Raw genomic sequence first — 20,202 nt, 5'->3', positions numbered from 1 at the left:
GGGGAGAGGGAGGGTCTGGCCCTGCAGCTCAAAGACAGGACCCAAGGGGAAGTGAGAGAGTGGGAGAGGGGGAAGTCCCACCAGACAAGGGGAATGCAGAAAATAAGATATTCTTTACCCCATATGGTGCTCTTTCTCAGCCCACTTTTGAAAGAACAGCAGGATGTAGGTGGTGGGAAAGAGCAAAGTGTGACTGTTTCCAATTCTGCACAATTCTAGTCCGGGCACGGTGCCACTGGATAATGCCAAGACACCCGACCCCCCCCAAATCCTCACTGCCAGCTCTCAGACCCCTGGGAGGTGCTGGGAGGGGTGAGCCTGCAGCTGCAGTGCCCTACCAGAATAATGATATAATAATAATGATAATTGCGGTATTCGTTAAGCGCTTACTAAGCGCCGAGGTAGATACGGCATCATCAGGTCCCACATGGGGCTCCGATTCTAAGGAGGAGGGAGCACAGGCACTGAATCCCCATTTTGCAGATGAGGGAACTGAGGCACAGAGAAATTAAGCGACTTAACCAAGGTCACACAGCAGGCAAGTGGTGGGGAACGGGATTAGAACCCAGGTCCTCTGACTCCCAGGCCTGTGATGTTTCCACTAGGCCACGCTGCTTCCCGGGAAGCGTTTCTGGAAGAAACTGACTCTCCAGATCATTCCATTTCCAGGATGTCGGGATAATCCATGGTCGGCTATAAGAGACTAATTAAAAGGTAACTGGATGCATCATGCAATTCATAAAAATCAAAACCGAATCTTTCAGCAGGAAACAGGGCCTGAAGCAAAATTATTATAAGTTCACAGACCTTTTGGTCTTTGGGTTACATGTTCCCTTCTCCTCCATATAACGAGACTGGTTTGATTTGGAGAAAACAAATGCAACTTGCTTATTGTGAATCAGGCAGCACTAAAGGTAAAGAACTTGAAGTATACTTACATTCCTGCTTAAACGTGAAATATTCTGTTAAATGTCTACATTCATGGTTCCCACGAAGTAAAAACAGTGTTTTAGGGTAAAGGATTTTCAAGGCCCACAGATATAGCACACACTGAAAAACAAAGAAAGCAACGTCAAAGCAAGGAACATTTCCGCTGAAGATGTGCATATTTCAGAAGGGTCATCTCTCAATTCACGGGCCGTTCACACCCACTGCTTCTCCGTCTGGTTCCGTAGAACCGCCAAGTTTATATTCTCTCACAGGTGTAGAATTTCTAACGGATGTCAATCGGTCCATTGATCATTTGCCACTGAGCCGGGTTCCACCGATAGGCCGCAAAGTGAACAAGTCACTGCCCTTCCCTGTGCCTCAGTTACCTCATCTGCAAAATGGGGATTAAGACCGTGAGCCCTACGTGAGACAGGGACCGTGTCCATCCCGACTTCCTTCTACGTACCTCAGCCCCAAGTACAATAAAGAGGCCCCCGATCCCTGCTATCAGTGTGATGTCAGCAGGCCCTTCCTTTCCTATTTCTCCCGAGGGTCCCGAGCACCGCCATCCTTACGTTTCTACAGTCCACAGCCCAAGTGCTGGAGGAAGCTCGGCTTCCATTTTACAAAATGGAGAGACGCGAGGGGCAAAACTGGCTGATCCGTGATATACGAAAGGAAATGAACAAAACTGCTTGATCCGGGAGGCAATCTGCCTCCCCTCATGCACGATTATCCTATTGAAGCAGTATAGAGAAGCAGTGTGGCTCAGTGGAAAGAGCGAGGGCTTGGGAGTCGGAGGTCATGGGTTCGAATCCCCGCTCTGCCACCTGTCAGCTGTGTGACTGTGGGCAAGTCACTTGACTTCCCTCGCCTTCGGTTACCTCATCTGTAAAATGGGGATGAAGCCTGTGAGCCTCACGTGGGACAACCTGATTACCCTGTATCTACCCCAGCGCTTAAAACAGTGCTCTGCACATAGTAAGCGCTTAACAAATACCAACATTATTACAATTATTATAGCTTAGTGGAAGAGAGCAAGGGCCTGGGAGTCAGAGAACCTGGGTTCTAATCCCGGCTCTGCCGCTTTCATTCACTCATTCAATCATATTTATCGAGTGCTTACTGTGTGCCGAGCACTGTACTAAGTGCTTGGGAGCATACAACAGAACAATAAACTAACACATTTCCTGCTCACAAGGAGCTTACAGTCTGGGGGACACTTGCCTGCTGTGTGACCTGGGGCAAGTCCCTTCACTTCTCTGGCCTCAGTTCCCTCATCTGCAAAAGGGGGATCCAAATATTGTCAGCTTCTCAATTTTGGGCTTCGGTGTTAAAATGTGTTTATTGCTATTGTTCTTGTCTGTCCGTCTTCCCCGATTAGACCGTAAGCCCGTCAAAGGGCAGGGACTGGATCTGTTACCGATCTGTCCATTCCAAGCACTTAGTACAGTGCTCTGCACATCGTAAGCGCTCACTAAATACTATCGAATCTCACACTTCCTTACCCTTCCCATGGGACTCAAAATCACGAGGAAAGAGAAACCTACCCTTGTATTAAGCCAAGTGTTGGGAGGTGACTGAATCTATGGAAAAATAGCTCTGCCCAATCCCGATAGAAGGGAGATGAGTGAATGAGTTGAGGAAAATTCAACTGCCTTCCGCGGGGAAGAGCATGCTGAGTGGATTCATCGGAAAACTGGCCAGCTGGCATCCCCCTGGGTACAATTTTAGCCCAAGCAAGCTTTCAGACTGCTTCTTTTCTTCTCCATTTTCAGAAGAGGAATAGCATGGCCAAGTGGAAAGAGCGCGGAACTGAGAGTCCGAGGTCCTGGGTTCTAATCCCGGCTCCGCCACTTGTCTGCCCCATGATGTTGGGCAAGTCCCTTAACTTCTCTGGGCCTTAGTTTCTTCATCTGTAAATTGGGGATCCAATACCTGGCCTCCATCCCTCTTTGACTGTAGACCCCATGAGGGACTGATTATCTAGTATCTACCCCAGCCCTTAGCACAGAGTTTGGCACACAGCACTTCACCAAGTATCACCACCATTTTTATTAATTATTATTATTATTATTATTACATTTTTCGCCTCCAAATCCTCCAGGAGTATGCAGGAGGAGTCACCCAGAGTACAACTGTTTCTCAAGGAGAAGCAGAAGTGGCCTCAAAAGACGCTTCTCTTCTACCCTGCCTAGTAAGCAGCGGTTAATGTCTCCTCCAGAAATGAAAGAGGAAAAGAGTGGAGAGAGGGAGCCCGGCACTGGTTTTAAGAAAGCAATTAAGGTTCGGAGGCAGTGGCGGACAAAAGCCACGGAGAAAAATAAATGGAGGAATTTGTTAAGCGCTTACTATGTGCCGAGCACTGTTCTAAGCCCTGGGGGATACAAGGTGATCAGGTTGTCCCACGTGGGGCACACAGTTTTAATCCCTATTTTACAGATGAGGTAACTGAGGCACAGAGAAGTGAAGTGACTTGCCCAAAGTCACACAGCTGGCCAGCGGCGGAGCCGGGATTAGAACCCCTGACCCCTGACTCCCAAGCCCGCGTGGCCTAATGGATAGAGCACAGGCCTGGGAGTCAGAAAGACCTGGACAACTCACTTGTCTGCTGTGTGACCCTGGGCAAGTCACTTGGCTTCTCTGTGCCTCAGTTACCTCATCTGTAAAATGGGGGTTAAGACTGTGAGCCCTTTTGTGGGACATGGACTGTGGCCAATGTGATTCACTTGTATCTTACCCCAGCGCTTACTACAGTGCCTGGCACATAGGAAGTGCTTCACAGAAACCATGAAAAAGATGTAATAATAAGGAAAAGTCATAGGGAAACGAGGAAATGCTTTTAATACCGAGGAGGCCCGGCCATTATCTTTAAGTGAACCGTATTACTTTCGGGGTCTTGAGACAGGCTAGGGTTGTTCGTGATCAATGAATCCATCAGTGGTATCGTCGGAGCAGTTACCGTGTGCAGAGCACTGTGGTAAGAGCTTGGGCAACAACAATGCAATAGAATTGGCAGATCGTTGCCGTAAAGGACCTTACAGAGTTGGGGGTCCTACAGGCTGCGGGTGGAGATTCCGGTCGCTGTTTTGTGGCCAAGAGCCTCTCTCTATAATTTGGACTTATTTCTGAGGGGTGAGAAATGAGGGGAAGTCATTTTTTGTGTCCAAAAGACAGTCCATCTTCAATCTGATGTAATCCTCTCACCCATTTTGGCCCGCCATTTTTTTCAATGGCATCTGTGAAGCGCCTACTATGTGGCAAGCATGTTCTAAGCACTGGGGGAGACAGAAGTCAATCAGGTGGGACACAGTCCCTGACCCACATGGGGCTCTCAGTCAAGCAGGAGGGAGAAAAGGTAACGAACTCTCATTTTACAGTTGAGGAAACTGAGGCACAAAGAAGTGACGTGACTTGACCGCGGACACAGAGCAGACAAGTGATCAAGCCGGGATTAAAACCCCGATCCTCTGGCTCCTAGGCCCGTGCTTTATCCACTAGGCTATGATGCTTCCGAATGAGTACTTTTCGCCTGATATTTTGGTTCTTAAACAGGAAGGAGTAGTGTAACATCCTGATTTTGTGTTAGCGGGAGCCTCGACAAATACATAAATGGACGGCTAGGTCACCACGCTGAGCCCTCTGAGTTACACAGGGTCCCCATCTTTAGATCTATGCGTGTCCTCTCACAGCGCTTAGTACAGTGCTTTGGACAGAGTAAGCACTTGATAAATACTAATCTAGTACAACTACTGCTACTAACATCACTCTTCCCCGTACTAGCTGGCCACATAAACAATGACCAGCACACAAACTATCTATTCATAATAAATCAGCGCTAATAGCCGAGCCTAAACCCTTAAGTGTGTTTTAACTTAACCCTTAACTGTGTTTTAACTCATCATCTAGGCCACCATTAATCACGCCAGCTAAACTGGCTTTGACTTCGGCGACGAAGCAATGCGGCCCGGTGGCAAGTGCACGTGCCTCAGTTACCTCATCTGTAAAATGGGGATGAAGACTGTGAGCCCCACGTGGGACAACCTGATTCCCCTGTGTCTACCCCAGCGCTTAGAACAGTGCTCTGCACATAGTAAGCGCTTAACGAATACCACCATTATTATTATTATTAAAAGAGGAACCGGGTTCTAATCCTGGCTCCGCCGCTTGTCTGCGGGGTGATCTTGGGTAAGTCACTTCACTTCTCTGGGCCTCAGTTATCTCATCTGGAAAATGGGGACTGAGACTGGATGCCCCATGTGGGAGAGGGACTGGGTCCGACCCGATTTGCTGGTAGCCGTCCCGGCGTTTAGTACAGTGCCTGGCGCCCAGAAAGCGCTTAACAGACACCGTAACTATTATTATTATCATTATTCTCTCCACTCAGATCACACTCAGGAGCGAGGGCAGCACCGGGCGGGAACTGAACAAATATTAAGCAGGTGACGACAATGACTATTTTCACCTAACTGATTGATGCCATCATCTCTGAGACAGTTATCAAAAATCCTAAAGCTCCTTTGGGGCCTAAAGACCACAGAGGTGTCAAGTTATTGAAAACTTGTCAGAGAAAAAGGTTCAGTCTCTAATGTGAGAGGCAAGCTTCAGAACTCCAGTACCAAAAGCCTTCCCTCTCAGTGGCCCAAATCTTTTTTTTTTTTACCCCTTTGATCTCTTAGGAATCAGGACTGATGTATTATCTACCCTTATGGCCCCCTGATAGGCCTCTGTTAAGAACTAGCGGGCTATTAGCCTTCCAGGATATCCTCCGAGCCATCCCTACCCTTCAGAGACACTCGCTTAACATAAAAATAAGTGGAAATCGAATCAAACGGCCATTGACTTCCACTTCCTTCTTTCACGGCACCGATTCTGGGAATCGGGTCCTTCATCTCTGATCCCACACTGAGTCGCTAAGGCCAATCCGTAGCTGCGCCGAGGACAGACTGTAGCTCCCTCTTTCCAGACTTTCCCACCGCTGACCCGAGCCTGGTTGCATTTAGGTTTTTACAAAACAGAACTATTCGAGAGGGTTCAGAGACCAGAGAGAACTGCAGTGCTGAATGCACAGAGCTGGCGCTTTCATGTGATTGATTTATTTCTATTAACGTCTGTTTTCGCCACTAAGCTCGTAGTGGGAGGGGAATGTGTCTGTTTATTGTTATACTGTATTCTCCCAAGCGCTTAGTACAGTGCTCCGCACACAGTAAGCACTCAATAAATACGACTGAATCAACGAATTCTTTTTTGTCCTCGCAAAATGTTGGCTTCTTTCCCGAGTTGAGGCGATGGACTGTTCTTCGCATTGCTCAACATTCTATTACTCTACAGTTTATTCTGTGGAGCGCGTGTGACTGTGTGAATCTCAATCTCCTTTTTCACAGTCATCAGTCTGCCTGTCGTGTGACTCTGGGGAAGTCACTTAACTTCTCAGTGCCGACTGTCAGCCCATTATTGGGCAGGGATTGTCTCTGTTGCCGAGTTGTACTTTCCAAGCGCTTAGTACAGTGCTCTGCACACAGTAAGTGCTCAATAAATACGCCTGAATGAATGAATTCTATTTTTCTCCTCGCAAAATGTTGGGTTTTTTCCCGAGTTGAGGCGATGGCCTGGTCTTGGCAATGCTGAACATTCTATTACTCTACAGTTTATTTTGTGGAGCGCGCGTGACTGTGTGACTCTCAAACTCTTTTTTCACAGTCATCAGTCTGCCTGCCGTGTGACTCTGGGGAAGTCACTTCATTTCTCAGTGCCGACTGTGAGCAGGGCAGGGATTGTCTCTGTTGCCGAATTGTACTTTCCAAGCGCTTAGTACAGTGCCCTGCACACAGTAAGCGCTCAATGGATACGACTGAATGAACGAATGAATGACTGAATATCTGTTCTCCCTCCTACTGTGTCCCACCTGATCGATCTGTACCTATCCCAGCGCTTAGAATGGCGCTTGGCACACAGTAAGCACGTCACAAATACCCTTGAAAAAAAAGTCGATGAGTACAGAGACTGAGATGAGATAGAAAAGGCTGATGAACTGAAAAGGAGAAGGAGGAGGGTTAGGGCCCAGTCCAGTTTACGGGGCCGCATCTGACCACGGCAAAGGTGAACCCGGATGGGCTTGAATTGGCTGTGAGGGCACCCGTTAAATTTGGCTCCTGATTTTGGGGGTTTACACAGGGATGGGGTGAAGGTGTACTTGCTGGACGAAGCAGGGAACTACCATTACATCATCAAACACAACCTTTAGGCAGCTGAGGGTCGCCTCACCTCAACTCCACCCATTCGCTCGTTCAATCGATGGTATTTACGAAGCGCTTACTGTGTGGAGGGCAGTGTACTAAACGCTTGGGAAACTACATTGCAACAATTACCAGGGACATTCCCTGCCCGCAGCGAGCTCACAGTCTAGAGTCGGGGGAGACGGACATCAGTGAAAATAATTAAAATGACAGATCTGGACATAGGTGCTGTGGGGCTGGGAGCGGAGAAGAGCAAAGGGAGCAAGTGAGGGTGACACAGAAGGGAGTGGGAGGTGAGGAAAAGTGGGGCTTAATCAGGGAAGGCCTCTCGGAGGAGATGGGCCTTCGATTAGGCTTTGAAGGAGGGGAAAGTCAATGTGGAGTGTAACTCCACAGCACCTGGGGACATATCTTTGAATTACATATTAAAAATGACTTATTCATGTATTTTAAGGTGGTCTCCCCCTCTAGACTGGCCAGGAACATGTCCGCTAATTCTTTCGAACTGTACTTTCCCAAGTGCTTAGTACAGTGCTCTGCACATAGCAAGCACTCAATAAACACCATCGACTGGCTGACCGACCCTTCGCCAGCCTTTCGCCCTTCGGCAGCTGTGCCGACGGGATGAGAAGAGCAACGGAGGCATGTGTCCCCAGGAAGTAGAATCTGGGACTACTTCCGAGGCAGAAGGCTTCCCCATTCCGGTCAACGCAGGTTTAGGTCCTGGGACTCAGCCCTTACTACGCTAGATCTGGACAGAACCAAGGTAGAATGGGACCATCCAGACTCGAGATTTCCTCTCTGCGTGGGAAGGGAGCGCGTCAGACAACTGTTGTGTTGTACTCTGCCAAGCGTTGAGTACAGTGTTCAAAAAATAGCACTCATTCAATTGCATTTATTGAGCGCTTACTGTGTGCAGAGCACTGGCCTAAAGGCTTGGAAAGTACCCCGCTCGATCGTTTGGGTGACCGTGCACCAGGCAAGATACATTTCTGAAAAGGAAAGCGCCGTTCCCCGATTCCAGGGAGGGCTACATGCGGTGCTGTTTTTTCCCTCCAGCTTTCAAATCTTTAAGGAGCCAATTCTCCACATCCCATTTTCAGCCCCAGATGCCATCTGCAGCTCAACTGAAGCTATTTCTCCCCCCAGCACACAGAGCCCTCGGGGAGTCCGCACTCGCGACCGGGAGAGAACTCGTCCCGAACATAACGTGTGTGTGTGTTGAATCATTTGTTGAAAACTTCCCATGCTGTCTCGGCATCCTGTTGTGCCCGAGCGTTCGCATGGCCTGGACTGTGGTGATAGAGCTGACATCCCACCCTGTCTAATCGAAACAGAAACACTGTCGATACAGAATGTTCCTCACGCAACTATTTTCCATTCCCAGCTTCCACCACACATCACCTTGCTTTGCTTCCTCGATGGACACTGCTAATTAAATCACCAGAGCGCTACGGAGCACTGAGTACGTCCCAAGCATTGTGCTATGAGCTGGGGTAGATTCATTCACTACTATCTATTGAGCGCTTACTGTGTGCAGAGCACTGTACTAAGTGCTTGGGAGAGGACACCACAATATTAAACAGATATATTCCCTGCCCAGAACAAGCTTACAGTCAAGAGGGTTGGCTAAGGAGGACGGAGAGTATGTAGAGAATCCCCATTTTGCGGATGTGGAAGCCGAGGCACGGAGAGGTTAAGGACTTGTCCGAGGTCACACAGCAGGCAGGTGGAGGCAGGATTAGGGGCCAGGACCAGATCCCCACTTCTGCTGCTTCACAAAACAAAGAAATCCAGTCCATTGTCTTAACACATACCATGATTATTATTATTATTATTATTATTATTCTCTGGGCCTCAGTTCCCTCAACTGTAAAATGGAGATTAAAAGCCTGTTCTGTCTCCCGCTTTCTCTGTGAGCCCCATGTGTAACTTGATTATCCTGTAGCGATCCCAGTGCTCAGTAATGAGTAAGCACTTAACAAATACCATAATTATTATTGTTATTATCATTATTAACAATGGTATTTGTTAAGCACTTACTAGGTGCCGGGCACTGTACTAAGCACGGGGGTGGATACAAGCAAATCGGGTTGGACACAGCCCCTGTCCCACGAGGGGCTCACAGTCTGAATCCCCATTTTCCAGATGAGGTAACTGAAGTCGAGAGAAGTGCAGTGATTTGCCCGAGGTCACCCAGCAGACAAGTGGCAGAGCGGGGATTAGAACCCACGACCTTCGGACTCCCAGGCCTGTGCCCTATCCACTACATCATCCTTGGCATACTGATAACCTTGTATCTACCCCAGCGCTTAGAAAAGTGCTTGGCACATAGTAAGTGCTTAACAAATACCATCATTATTATATAATAAGGTTTTAATAAAGACCACAATTATTATTATTATTATTAGTGGACCAGCTGAACTTGCAGACGGTAGCCTTAAAAGCAACTGGCCGGGAGAAAATACCCATCTCCACCCAGAACATGCCTGTCTTCCCCTCTAGACTGAAAGTTCCTGATGTTCCGTCTTCTCCTAAGCGCTTAGCCCAGTGCTCTGCACATAGTAGGTGCTCAATAAATAGCAACTACCGATTGACTGACAGCTACTACTAACTGAACAAAGATGATCCTCGGGAGTTCCTAGACCACCTCTAGCCAAAACGGAGTATGGCATCACCTGTATTGAGGTTCTCTTCCTCTTTATTTATTTTTTATCCTTTAAATTTCCGCTCCAGCGGAGCAGCAGGAAGACTGATAGTCTTTTTTTCTTCTTCCTTGAAAGTTTAGGCTTCCTAATTGTTGTTGTTCTAGAAAATTTTCCTTATAATTAATGCATTAATTCTTAGTACTTGTACTCTGGGGCAATTTTCTGACTGGTACAATTTGGAAGTCTTAGCAACGCATAAATAATACATCCGCCTCTTCCCCGGGAACAATGGAAAACACCCAGAACGCTAACCGGCTCTTAAAAACACTCTCCTGACTCCTGGATTTGGCCACAGGAAAATTCCGGTAGGGATATACGAGGGAAGATGGGAAAAGATGGTGCGGAATTGTTCGCCTTCAACCAATCTGGGCTTCCGGTGAGATGTCCTCCTCCCGACGGGAAGATACAGAACGGGCAGTTTTTTCAGAATAATAATTAGGGTACTTATTCAGAGCTTACTATGTGCCAAGCACTGTTCTAAACGGTGGGGTAGATACAAGATAATCAGGTTGGACACCGTCCCTGTCATTCATTCATTCAATCGTATTTATTGAGCGCTTACTGTGTGCAAAGCACGCGCTTGGGAAAGTACAATAGAACAACAGACACGTTCCTGTCACGAGTTTACGGGGCTCACACTCTTAATCCTCATTTTCCAGATGAGGCTCAGAGAGGTGAAGTGACTTTCATTCATTCAATCGTATTTATTGAGCACTTATGGTGTGCGGAGCTCTGCATTAAGAGTGTGCAAAGTACAACTGAGCAATAAAGAGAGACGATCCCGGTCCACACCGGGCTTACAGTCTTCTAGACTTCTAGACCAGCGGCAGAGCCGGGATTAGAACCCAGGTCCTTCCAGGGTCATGCTCTATCCTCAGGCGGCTTCTAGTAAGAGCACCCCTGGGAGACAACCAAGTGCTGGCTTTCTCATCTCTCAGCAACCACCCCCGTAGGCTCCGCCCCGGCCGAGAAATTGCCCTTTGAGGCGGGACTCCGCGATTCCTTCCGTTCTGGATCCCCGTGCGGAAAACAGACCGTATCGGACTGTACCGTAGCGACCTCGGCCTTTGCTCGGCCCGTGATAGTTATGGTATTTGTTAAACGCTCGCTATGGGCCGAACGCTGTTCTAAATGCTGGGGTAGATACAAGGTAATCGGCTTGGCCAACGTGGAGTTCACAGTCTCATTCCCCATTTTACAGATGAGGTCACTGAGGCAGACGTGAAGTGGCTTGCCCAAGGTCACGCGGCAGACAAGTGGCGGAGACGTGATTAGAACCCACATCCTCTGACTCGCAAAGCCCGGGCTCCTACCACCAAGCCACGCAGCGCACGAAGCACGGAAACGTTTACGAAAGCAGCGTGGCCTAGAGGATAAAGGCCGGGCCGCGGGAGCCTGGGTTCCGGTCCCAGCTCCGCCACTCGTCTGCTGTGTCACCTTGGGCAAATCACTTCTCTGGACCTCAGTTACTTCATCTGTAAAACGGGGATTACGACTTTGAGCCCCTGAATAATAACGATGAGAATTTTGGTATTTGCTAAGTGCTTGCCACGTGCCACTCACTGCACTAAGCACTGGGGTGGATACAAGCGACTCGGGTCGGAAACGGTCCCTGTCCCATGCGGGGCTCACGGTCTCCATCCCCATTTAACAGATGAGGTAACTGAGGCCCAGAGAAGTGAAGCGATTTGCCCAAGGTCGCACAGCCAACAAGGGGCAGAGGCAGGATTAGAACCCATGTCCTTCTGATATCTAGGCCAGTGCTCTATCTAGCACGCCGTGCTGCTTCCTGGGACTGTAACCGACCTGACTACTTTGTATATACCCCAGAGTTTAGAAAAGCAAGGCATATAGTAAGCGCTTAACAAATATCATAAAAAACCCGCAGAGCGTGGCTCAGTGGAAAGAGCCCGGGCTTCGGAGTCAGCGGTCATGGGTTCGACTCCCGGCCCTGCCACTTGTCAGCTGTGTGACTGTGGGCAAGTCACTTGACTTCTCTGTGCCTCGGTTCCCTCATCTGTAAAATGGGGATTAACTGTGAGCCTCAGGTGGGACGACCCGATCACCCTGTATCTACCCCAGCGCTTAGTACAGTGCTCTGCACATAGTAAGCACTTAACAAATGCCAACATTATTATCATTACTGAAGTTAGAGCTATCATCCCTTCTATTACGGCTAACGGTCCCATGAAGGAACCGCGTCTTTACGGAGATCGGGGGCCGGGAGGACAGCGAAGAAGACCTTTCCCCAGGGCTTCAAACGTCACTTTTGGGAAGAAGGGGTGGGCCAAGGGGAACGTTCCCGTCACCTCCGCCCACCTCCCGAAGAATCTGGACATTTCCCGCCTTCTACAAGAGCCACAGCTGAGTTTTGTGGCGATGAGGGGGCTCCCAGGTGAAAGAGCGAGGGCCTGGGAGTCAGCGGATCTGGGTTCTAATCCCAGCTCCATCACTTGTCTACATAATAATGTTGGTATTTGTTAAGCGCTTACTATGTGCAGGGCACTGTTCTAAGCGCTGGGGTAGATACAGGGTAATCAGGTTGTCCCACGTGAGGCTCACAGTCAATCCCCATTTGACAGATGAGCTAACTGAGGCACAGAGAAGTTAAGTGACTTGCCCACAGTCACACAGCTGACAAGTGGCAGAGCTGGGATTCCAACTCATGACCTCTGACTCCCAAGCCCGTGCTCTTTTCACTGAGCCACGCTGCTTCTCTGCTTCTTTTCAGGAATAATAATAGAAAATAATTGCCGCCTACAATAAGGAGAGATAAGATGCCCTGTCTTATAGCTCTGTCACAGACTTTTTTTCCTCACGATGCCTCATTAAATTATCTCTAATAGTAATAAGAACAATTGTGGCATTTGTTAAGAACTTATTAGTGCCAAACACTACAGTCAGGGCTGATGCAAGACGATCAGGCCCAATGTGGGGCTCATATTCTAAGTCTTAGGCTGTCGAGTCGTTTCCGACCCGGAGCGGCACCATGGACACATCTCTCCCATAACGCCCCGCTCTCCATCTGCAATCTCTCCGGTAGTGTCACCCTAGAGTTTTCCCGGTAAAACTCCGGAAGTGGTTTATCGTCGCCTCCTTCCGCACAATAAACTTGAGTCTCCGCCCTCAACTCTCTCCCGTGCCGCTGCTGCCCAGCACGGGTGAGTTGTGACTTGGCACAGATTGCCTTCCACTCACTAGCCACTGGCCAAGCTAGGGAAGCCCTCTGCTTAACTCTCCCTCCCATAGCCAAGATGGTAGAGTACTGGAAACTCTCCAGGTGGGACTTTAGGGGGGCAGAGTCTGAGTAGACGGAGCACAAGTACTGAATCCCCATTTTGTAGATGAGGGATCTAAGGCGCGAGAAGTTGTGACTTGCCCAAAGTCACACAGCAGCTAAGTGGTAGAATCAGGATTAGAACCCAGGTCCTGACTCCCACTAGGCCACGCTATTTGCCTTTTCTTATCTCACAAGGATGTTGTGAAGAGAAAATGGGATGATTCATGTCAAAACACTGGTGGATCTTAGTGAGGCAAGTCTTGGACGGGCCTGGGGGTCAGAAGGACCTGGCTTCTAATCTCGGCTCTACCACTCGTCTGTTCTGTGACTTTGGGCAGGCCACAGCTTCTCTGAGCCTCGGTTACCTCATCTGTAAAACGGGAATTTAGACTGCGAGCCCCATGGAGGACATGAACTGGTTCCAACTTGATTAGCTTGTTATCTACCCCAGCGCTAAGAATCTATTAGAGGCCGCGTAGCTTAGCTCGTGCAAATGACATAAAAAAAAAAAAATCCAGGGGACTGACTCCTATTATTATCGTATTATAATAGTACAGGTGAAATCTTGATACAATGAGAGGTCACTTCATTTTGAAAGAAACGTATTACAGGGAGTACTTGGTATAACCAAATATGACCCTGGAAAACAATCTGGACGGAAGGAAGAGGAGAGGTGAAATAGAGATTGGATGTGTTTTTCTATACATTTTCATACCACCGCTGGGATATTCACATACTGCTAAAAACGTGAAAATAGAATGAGAAAGCTTATACAGGCTAAAGATCCAAGGAAATGGTTTCTGCACTTTCACATTCCACTGCCTCCTGAAAGGTTTAATTCTGGAAGAGATGGCCTTTCGAGGCACACTGAAACAAGGATGCAGTTTTGAAATACGGTGACAGAAAACTAAAAATGAGAGTGTTGTCACTTCTCTAGAATTAATTCTTTCTCTTCTTCCCATGAAAATGCCTATGTCCAGTTCTCACTTTGGCAACTTCACGTCAAAACGGTGTGACTTCACATTTATAAATGACAGATTTCCTTCCTATCAAGCCATTTCAAATCCAGTCCACTGTGACGTTACCTTCCCGCCCAATGCAGCTCCTGCTGGAACGCTGTGAAGAAATCTTGCTCTACAGGAATTTTTTTTGGTTGTTTTTAAGTTGGTCCAAGCCCCCGTGAAAACGGCAGGTGTCAAAGAAGGCGACATAATGCATTAGTTCCTTATATACGTCTACCCACACCCTCATATACCCCTGAATAGGGTTCATTCACCCACCCGAATCAGTCCTCCTGCGTTCTAATTCGTCTGTGTGGGTGTGCGTTCCTTAGCAGGCCACGAAGACGCCCCAGGGTTTAACAGGATTAACTTTCTTGCTCGAAAAAGTGCAGTGAAACATAATGAGAAAACAGCTGTGGAGTGCTTGAAAAGGCCCCTGTATAATAGTATTTATTTATTTATTTATTAAGCACGTATTAAGTGCTGGGAAACGATACTCAGGTAGGAAACAGCATGGCCTAGGGGAAAGAACACGGGCCCGGGATTCAGAAGACCTGAGTTCTAATCCGGGCTCCGCCACGTGTCTACTACGACAGGGAAGCAGCGTGGCTCAGTGGAAAGAGCACGGGCTTTGGAGTCAGAGGTCATGGTTTCGAATCCCGGCTCGGCCACTTGTCAGCTGTGTGACTTTGGGCAAGTCACTTCACTTCTCGGTGCCTCAGTGACCTCATCTGTAAAATGGGGATTAAGACTGTGAGCCCCACGTGGGACAACCTGATTCCCCTGTGTCTACCCCAGCGCTTAGAACAGTGCTCGGCACCTAGTAAGCGCTTAACAAATACCAACATTATTATTACTACGAGATCTCGCGCAAGTCGCTTAGCTTCTCTGGGCCTCAGTTACCTCATCTGTAAAACGGGGATTAAGACTGTGAGTCCCACATGAACTGTATCCAACCTGTATCTCGTATGTACCCCTGACACAAAAGACATGTTTAAAAAATACCATCTTTAAAAAAGATGGCAGGAATCAGAAGACCACCACGTGCCTCTTCTTCACGCTTTTCGACACTGTGCTGAGCTTCAAAAACCTTTATTAAGAACTTCCAACCATCAGAGCATTGGACTAAATGCTGGTAGAATGAGAGCGAGTGTGAGCGGTATTTATTGAGCACCTACAGTGGGCAGATCCCCGTACTAAGCGCTTTCAGACTCTCGCTTGGATTTTCACGTTCTGTTCAAAACATCTGAAAAGGTTTAATTATGGAAGAGGTGGCCTTTAAATCAGCTCCTGGGCCCGGCAGGTGGAGAAGAGGATCGGCTGCATCGCTGTTCACGAAGATTAGACCGTAAGCCCGTCAAAGGGCAGGGACAGTCTCTATCTGTTGCCGATTCGTCCATTCCAAGCGCTTAGTACAGTGCTCTGCACATAGTAAGCGCTCCATAAATATTATTGAAGGAATGAATGACCTTTCACCCTCTGGATCGTAAACTCATCCCTCTAATCCGTGAACTAACTGTGGGCAGGGAATGTGTCTATTATGTCGTACTGTCCCGAGCGCTTCGTACAGTGCTCTGCACACGGTGAGCACTCAATACATCCAATTGGGTGAATGAACGAACCCCAGGTCCTTTTCTTACTCTAACCGCTCCACATCATTACGGGTCATCGGATAAAAGGGGAACTGCTCATTTCCGAGGGCGGCGAGGGGGGAGGATCCCCACTTACTTCGATGCTGAAGTAGCCTCTGTCCACGTAGTCCCCCAGGAACAGGTAGCGGGTATTAGCCGGGGACCCGCCCACTTCGAAAAGCTTCATCAAGTCGAAAAACTGTCCATGGATGTCTCCGCAAACTAGAAGAGAAAGGATGACGCGAGTTAGGGTCACATCCTAGACTTTCTGTACCCGTCCCCCAACCGAGTCTCTGACCCGGAGGGCAAAAATGCATTTTGGAAACTTCGTATCGATCGATCGAGCCCTCTACTAAGCGCCCCAGAGGCTACAGTATGACAGTAAATAGACACGTTCTCCGCCCACGATGAGCTTACAGTCTAGAGGACAATAACTGTGGTGTTGGCTAAGCTCTGACTATAATAATTGCGGTATTTGCGAAGCGCTTACTACGGGCCAAGCACTGTTCTAAGCGCTGGGGTAATAATGTTGGTATCTGTGAAGCGCTTACTATGTGCAGAGCACGGTTCTAAGCGCTGGGGGAGATACGGGGTAATCGGGTTGTCCCACCTGAGGCTCACAGTCTGCATCCCCATTGGACAGATGAGGGAACTGAGGCACAGAGAAGTGAAGTGACTTGCCCACAGTCCCACAGCTGACAAGTGGCAGAGCCGGGATTAGAACCCATGACCTTCTGACTCCCAGGCCCGTGCTCTGTCCCCTACGCCATGCTTATGCGCTAAGTACTGTACTAAGCTCTGGGATAGATACAAGATAATCAAGTTGGACGTGGTCCCTGTCCCACACAGGGCTCACAGTCTTAATCCTCATTTTACAGATGAGGGAATGAGGCCCGAAGAAGATAAGTGACTTATCCAAGGTCACACAACAGACAAGTGGCAGAGCTGATTAAAACCTACGTCCGCTGACTCCCGGCCCCCTGCTCTTTCCACGGGGCCACGCTGCTTATCGAGCGCTTACTGTGTGCAGAGCACTGAACTGAGTACTTGGGAATGCACGAATCCACCAGGTTGGTACCCACCTTCCTTACCCACAAGGAGCTCACAGGCTACAGCGTGGCTCGGTGGAAAGAGCCCGGGCTTGGGAGTCAGAGGTCATGGGTTCAAATCCCGGCTCAGCCGCTCGTCAGCTGCGTGACACTGGGCAAGTCACTTAACTTCTCTGTGCCTCAGGTACCTCATCTGGAAAGTGGGGATGAAGACTGTGAAGCCCATGTGGGACAACCTGATCACCTTGTATCCTCTCCAGCGCCTAGAACAGTGCTTTGCACGTAGTAAGCGCTTAACAAACGCCATCGTTATCATTAGTATTACAAACAGCATGGGTTAGTGGAAAGAGCCTGAGCCTGGGTGTCAGAGGACCATAATAATAATAATAGTAATGATAACAACTGATATTTCTTAAAAGCTTACTATTTGCCAAACACTACAGTAAGCGCTGGGAAAGATACGAGATAGGGAGGTCGCAAATGGGGCTCAGAATCTAATTAGGACGGAGAAAGTGCATTGAATCCTCACTGTGCGGAGCAGGACACCGAGACATGGAAAAGTTAAGTGACATGACTAAGGTCACCCGGCAGGTGAGCGGCAGAGTCAGGATTAGCATCCAGGCCTCTCGACTTTCCACTAGGCCACCCCGCTTCTCTATGATGCCCGAGAAGATATATGTCTATGCTGATTTTGTACTAAGAGATTACCTATTTTATTAAAAAGATGAAGAAGAAGGAATTAAAGACGCTGTTTGAAAATGAAAGTGTCACCTGCGTGCTGAATGGCAGCCATATTATGGTTTTATAATGGAAGCGCTGTATTTTATAATGGAAGCGCTGTACTCCTTCTCCTTGTGTTGTTCTTTACGACACCGTCGCTCAGATACATTGGAGAAAGATAATTGATCGATCAATGGTTTTATTGAGCACTTACTGTGTGCAGGCTACGGTATTAAGCGCTGTACAATACAACAGAGGCGATAGACATGTTCCCTGCCCACTAGGAGTTTAGAAGAAGAGTTTACGGTCTAGAGGGTAAGAGGCAATAGTAGTAATTGTAGAAATAACAGCATGTACTGAGCACCCACTTGGTGTGGGGGACTGTATTTAGCGTTTGGGAAGTTCAGCGTAACAAAGCGACACTTTCCCTGCACACATGGAATTTACACACGTGCTTGTGGCAAGAGCGGGCCAAATAAATACAAGTGAAATGTCAGAAAGAACAGTCTTGAATAAACAATGGCTGCGTTCTTTTTCACTTTTGAGCTTCTGCGACATTCCTTTGCCAAGAAATGGGAGTTCTGAATTCTATTTTCAAAATGGAAACAAGTTAGTGGCGTAATTTCATACCCACTCACTATCCCTTTTAGCTCGAGTCTTTTTTTTTTAAAATGGTATTGTTAAGCGCTCACTACGTGCCAGGCCCTGTACTAAATGCTGGGGTAGAAACAAGCTAATCGGGCAGGACACAGTCCATGCCCCACATAATAATAATTATTATAATGATAATGTTGGCATTTGTTAAGCGCTTACTATGTGCAGAGCACGGTTCTAAGCACTGGGGTAGATACTCTGCCACTTGTCAGCTGTGTGACCGTGGGCAAGTCACTTAACTTCTCTATGCCTCAGTTACCTCATCTGTAAAATGGGGATTAAGACAGTGAGCCCCACGTGGGACAGCCTGATTCCCCTGTGTCTACCCCAGCGCTTAGAACAGTGCTCTGCACATAGTAAGCGCTTTACAAATACCAATATTATTATACAAGGTAATCAGATTGTCCCACGTGAAGCTCACAGTCTTAATCCCCATTTTACAGATGAGGTAACTGAGGCACAGAGAGGTTAAGTGACTTGCCTACAATCACAGAGCTGACAAGAGGCAGAGCCGGGATTCACCTGGGGCTCAGAGTCTTCACCCCCATTTTACAGAAGACGTAACTGAAACCCAGAGAAGTGAAGTGACCTGCCCAAGGTCACCCAGCAGCGGTGGAGCTTGGATCAGAACCCAGGTCCTTCTGATTCCCAGGCCGGGGCCCTCTCCCCTAGGCCACGCTGCTTCTCCATTGCAAATGGAAATGGTGTGCTGACCTTGTTCTCCACCTGGGCAAATTTTCACCAAACCAAGTGACATTTATACCAAATCAAGGGTATAATAATAATGATAATGATAATAATGACGTTGGCATTCGTTAAGCGCTCACTATGTGCAGAGCACTGTTGTAAGCGCTGGGTTTAGATATCAGGTCATCAGGTTGTCCCACGTGGGGCTCACAGTCCTCATCCCCATTTTGCAGATGAGGTCACTGAGGCCCAGAGAAGTGAAGTGACTTGCCCACAGTCACACAGCTGCCAAGTGGCAGAGCCGGGATTCGGACCTGAGTTTATCTGGGGACAACTTTCAGCTTATAAAGAAAGCCTTTGGGGTGCTATATATTTGACCCACCAGTCCGAATCACCTGGGACTATGTGCAGAGCACCGTACCGAGCATTTGGAAGAGCAGAATACAGTTAATAGACACGAGCCCTGCCCACCGGGAGCACGTGTCGATCATTTAAAAAAGCATTTACAGGATTTCGTTGGCAGCTAATCATGAATGTAATCTGTTCAAATGCGCTTTTTCCGTCCAAGAAGTGATTCATCGTTCGGAACTCAAGTTGACGTTGATTATTACCATCCAAATGACATTCGTCTTCCTCTTTCAAGCACGTTAAATAGACATTTAATATCTCGGTGTAACTCCATCGTCTTGTACTTACCATAAAATTATATAACCAGTCAGGAACTGAGGCTATAAATGCCTTGCGGGCAGGGAACGTGTCTATCGCCTCTGTTGTACCGTACTCTCCCGGGCGTTTAGTAAGGTGCTCTGCGCATAGTAAGCGCTCGATAAATACCATTAATTGATTGAATGACCGAAGGTATGGAGGCACTCATATTCTAAAATCAGAGACCTTAAACTTATTCTGATAAAACGCATCTCTAGCCAGTCTCTAGATATAGTCTTGCGTGTCCGCGTCCGTCGGTGCGTCAACTCGATTGTTTATCTTGACCACTGTAGTTGGAAATATCTTTACGCTCGTCTTTCCTGTTAGAGCGCAAGGTCCTGGTGGGGAAGGAACTGGTCACCCTGTTATTCTCTGCTTCCCAGTGCACACGGCGGCAGGTGCAATAAAGAAATGATAAATGCTGCTGCTACTTCTATTATTAAGGTCACTGCTATTACTAAGAAGCAGAGTGGCTCGGGGGAAAGAGCCCGGGCTTGGGAGGCAGAGGGGGCGGGTTCTCATCCCAGCTCTGCCACTCGTCTGCTGTGTGACCTGGGGCAAGCCACTTCACTTCTCGGGGCCTCAGTTACCTCATCTGGAT

General features: G+C 48.2%; 1 protein-coding gene across 3 annotated transcripts in view; it reads right to left on the bottom strand.

The window, feature by feature from the left end:
- The window catches only part of PPP3CA (protein phosphatase 3 catalytic subunit alpha), a 393,218-nt gene that overhangs the window by 91,615 nt on the left and 281,401 nt on the right, over nucleotides 1-20,202 (bottom strand). For all 3 annotated transcript variants that reach the window (XM_029076559.2, XM_029076558.2, XM_029076560.1), the window contains exons 3-4: nucleotides 15,884-16,008; nucleotides 939-1,050 (exon numbers count right to left, since the gene is read on the bottom strand). In XM_029076559.2, coding sequence (XP_028932392.1) covers nucleotides 939-1,050; nucleotides 15,884-16,008 — 237 coding nt within the window. The remainder of the gene's footprint in view (nucleotides 1-938; nucleotides 1,051-15,883; nucleotides 16,009-20,202) is intronic.

Source organism: Ornithorhynchus anatinus, chromosome 12 (assembly GCF_004115215.2).
Source record: "Ornithorhynchus anatinus isolate Pmale09 chromosome 12, mOrnAna1.pri.v4, whole genome shotgun sequence".
Taxonomy (NCBI): Eukaryota; Metazoa; Chordata; class Mammalia; order Monotremata; family Ornithorhynchidae; genus Ornithorhynchus; species Ornithorhynchus anatinus.
This window is presented reverse-complemented; position numbering and strand designations above follow the sequence as displayed.